This window comes from Cannabis sativa, chromosome X (genome assembly GCF_029168945.1).
Source record: "Cannabis sativa cultivar Pink pepper isolate KNU-18-1 chromosome X, ASM2916894v1, whole genome shotgun sequence".
NCBI lineage: Eukaryota > Viridiplantae > Streptophyta > Magnoliopsida > Rosales > Cannabaceae > Cannabis > Cannabis sativa.
This window is the reverse complement of record NC_083610.1, coordinates 4259947-4264059: the sequence shown is the minus strand read 5'-3', so window position 1 is coordinate 4264059 and position 4113 is coordinate 4259947. Positions and strand designations below refer to the sequence as shown.

At 28.3% G+C, this 4113-nt stretch overlaps 1 protein-coding gene across 1 annotated transcript; it reads right to left on the bottom strand.

The window, feature by feature from the left end:
* Window positions 1–1753: 1753 nt before the first annotated feature.
* LOC133032530 (uncharacterized) lies at window positions 1754–2752 on the bottom strand. Its single transcript, XM_061106500.1, has one exon. The coding sequence runs from the start codon at window positions 2300–2302 to the stop codon at window positions 1787–1789; it is 516 nt and encodes a 171-aa protein (XP_060962483.1). The 5' UTR covers window positions 2303–2752; the 3' UTR covers window positions 1754–1786.
* Window positions 2753–4113: the final 1361 nt, after the last annotated feature.

Genomic DNA, 4113 nt, shown 5'->3' with positions numbered 1-4113 from the left:
AAATTAAACATAGACCATCTCTAATAGATGGTGTATATTTTGAGTTAAATTTGGTCCAAAATATACCATGAAGTTATATTTAACCCAATTTTTGTATTTGTGTTTTAATGCACAAGATGCAAATTAACTATAAAATCAATAATATCATTAATATTCATTGAAAATACACAAAATAATTAACTTTATTTATATTTATTTATTTAATATCTTATAAATATAATTTTTTTTTTCATCAATGAATGACAAAAAAGTAATTAAAAAATATAGTACTTATTGTGGTCTAAGATTTGGCTCATTTTATTTTGTGTAAAATTTGGCATAATTTTTAGCTTGGGTCAAGTTCGACACACATTTTACATAACTATTGGAGTTAAATTTTAGCAAAATATTCTAAAAAATAACAATACACTATATTTATAACTCTATATTGAAAATACTCTTATTTATTTATTTATAAAAAAGTTAAACTTAGGTATTTATGCGCAATTTACTCTAATATTAATTACAAATTAATTAATTGTAAAATTATTGATGATTAAAAATGAAATCATATAATGACTACATTCCACCAATTCAATTGAACAATTGGAATCTAAAATTAATTCAAGTTGCATACTTAACTCTATAACATATTTGACAGTTCAATAATTCAATTTTTAGTACACATTTATTTATTTTTCAAAAATAGAAGAAATTGCATGTAATGTAACACCACAAAATGATAGCAAAGAAGAACAAGCAATACAAACAAGTAATCAAAGCGCAAAAATGTAAAAACACACCAAGATATAATAGAAATTAAATTTGTTAGAACATTAATAATGAGGTATCTTTCAAAATTTATTAACATCTAAAACTAAAAAGTTTGGTTGTCTAAACGTCTAATTAATTAATTTCTAATGTGTTTGTGTTCATCTCACATGCTACATAAACAAGGGACATTATATTATTAACAGTTTGATCATTAGAATATTACTAAACATAAAATTTCCACTTTTAATAGCATATATATAAGATTAAAGCCACAAATTTTGAGTTGTAAGCTATATACGATCAAATTAATTAATTAATACTTCAATTGTTTTTGTCCCCATAAGGACAAAGTAAAAACTTTTACTTATATTCTCCTATTTATAAATTTTTACTTATATATTTTTATATATTAAAAGTGCTTATTTAAAAGCAATTCTTGGTTTAACGATTCTTTTTGAGTTATTTATTTATTTTAACAGAATATACTATTCTTTAACAGAATATCCATAATTAATTTTAGGGATATTGGCGGTTAAACCACCTGAACTTTACGGTTTGTAACACTTAACCACAAAAAGCAAAATTTTGGCGGCTAAACTACCTAAACTCCCATTCCGTTTTGCTCTGTACACATCCGTCCAAAAATCACAGTTAAGTACCACGGTGGACTGTCCACGTGTACACACTTGTACACGTGGCAAATTTTTAGTGGTCCACGTAATATTAATTTTAAAAATAATTATAAATATTAAAATTTTTTTTTTTTTACTTTTTTTTCTTTTTCCTTTTCTTTTTTTTTTTAAAAAAAATAATTTAATAATTATAAAAATTAAAAAATTATAAAAAATAATTTAAAAAATTATAAAAATAAATAAATTATATGAAAAAAATTATTTTCTTTTATTTTTTATTTTTATTTTCTTTTTCTTTTTCTTTTCTTTCTCCTTTTTCTTTCCTTCTCTTTCTCTTTCTCTTTCTCTTTCTTCTCGTCAGACACCCATAGTCAAAGCCTTGAACCTCCATAAGCCTAACCTTAACGATGCAGCAAGGCGATTACACTTCTCTCCCCTATTATCCTCCTTACAATCAATTTCCAAACCCTAATCCCAATCCCAATCCCAACCCCAACCCCAATTTCGATCATCTCTTGAATGAGCCGAAAGCAAAAGCTACAATGCCATCCTGCATATGAGAAAATGTAATCTGTTTGGCGAGAATGGCGGTAGCGGGTTTGTGGGCCATATATGTGTGCAGAAGCTCGCCAACTGTTGTGGTCTACTGGGAACTCGAAAGAGTACATGTAGTTCTTTAGCTCGAGATGCAGAATCGGGGGTACACCATCACACCATTGCAGTAGCTTCATAGTGTGAGGGCTTAGGATTTCATCAACATCAAACATTATAAGGACATCACCGTAGGAAATCCTTGAAATTCGAACTAAGAAATCCATGGCCGTGCGTTGCCTCCTCTCGAGTAGAAAGGGATCCTTGTGTGATGATCCTTGGTTTCCCATTTCACCAGGAAATCCACCAACCAAATTAACCTGCATTTTCAAAACAGAAGGACTAAATCAATATTAACCAAAAACCCATATACCATAACATCTTCAAATGTAAAATTAGCTAGTAAATAATGCATTTAAACGAAAAGTAAAATGTGGGTTTTTGGGCTGTGAGGAAGGGGGTCGCTGGGGTTGGGGTTCAAGGCCGGTGGTCACGGGGGGTTTATGGTTGAGGTGTGAGGTCCCAGGGATGGAGGGTTTCTGCAGAAAAAGAAGAAGAAAGAAGAAGAAGAAGAAGAAGAAGAAGAAGAAGAAGAAGAAGAAGAAAAATAAAAAAAAAATTAAATTAAAAAAAGTAAAAAAAAAATTCTGATTTTTAATTTTTTTTAAATATTTATAATTATTTTTTAAAATTAATATTACGTGGACCACTAAAAATTTGCCACGTGTACAAGTGTGTACACGTGGACAGTCCACCGTGACACTTAACTGTGATTTTTGGACGGAGGTGTACAGAGCAAAACAGAATGGGAGTTTAGGTAGTTTAGCCGCCAAAATTTTGGTTTTTGTGGTTAAGTGTTACAAACCGTAAAGTTCAGGTGGTTTAGCCGCCAATATCCCTTAATTTTATATTATTTTATAAATTATTTTAATAAAAAAAATAAAAATTATAAATATTCTTTTCAATCGTTAACTGAAAAGATAAAAAATAATATATAATTTAGCTACAACCTAAAATTTTGGAAAGTAATTAAGTATTATTAATATCGATGATAACTGATACATTAATTCTCTCAGTTTATTTTAAAAAAAAATCTCCATAACTTTCAATTTTCATTGTATATATAAATAGATAAATAATTGTGAGTATTATGAATTTCTTAAATTGGTATTTTAAGTTTGTGTAATTATGAACGAAGCTCATTCATTCTTTCTGATAGTGAGATTTTGGTTAAACATGTGGTATTCGATTTCTGTCACAATTTTTTCAGTAGACTGGAGGGGTTCGACAACGACAAGGTGAGCAAATCTCGGCTACAACTGGGTAATGAAGCTCTTTGATGAAGGAGAGGGACAAGGTAATCATATGAGGAAGTACGATGACATTCATCTTCATGTTTTTTGCTTGTCTTTCTGGTGTAAATGTTGTTTGTTATGTTTTCTAATGATGAGTTTTATGATGAGCTTTCTTATGTTTATTTTAACTCAATTTTCAGGTTAAATTTTATAAAAGTTTTGTTTGTAACCTAAATTTGTATATTTCAATTATGAATTAAACAAATATTTTTGTGGATTTGAAAAATAATTACAAATCAACACTCGACAAAACAAAAGAGAAATAATTTAGTTGTGCACTAAGCTAAATAAAAGTAGTGAGAGGAATCATTTAGTTGCACTCAAAGTGTTTGTAAAAATGGCTACAAGAATAACTATTAGATTTTTTTTTCTTTTTAATATAGTTAAGGAATTATATAAATATATATATATATTTTCATTTGTCTTATTTATGTGTATGATTTTAAAATTGATTGTTCTTAATTGATAGAAGACTTGTCCTTTCTCACTAAAATAGTGGAATATTCTTTTAGAATAATGTGAAAGATCTTATGGATTACTCATATGTTCTTTGCACTTAATACAGATCTCCACCTAATTAATTAATACAGATCTTCGGTATTAAATAGAATAGGTGTTGTTGTAGCCCAATATATGAAGAGAAAATTGTGTATTTTGTTGAAGGCTATGGGAAACACCACAGATAGTGAGAAAACCCATTTCAATTAGAGAAGAGTATTTTCTTTTTTCATTTTCTGTTTGGGGAGAGAAGGAAAGAAAAATATGAGTAGTTGTGGAAGAAG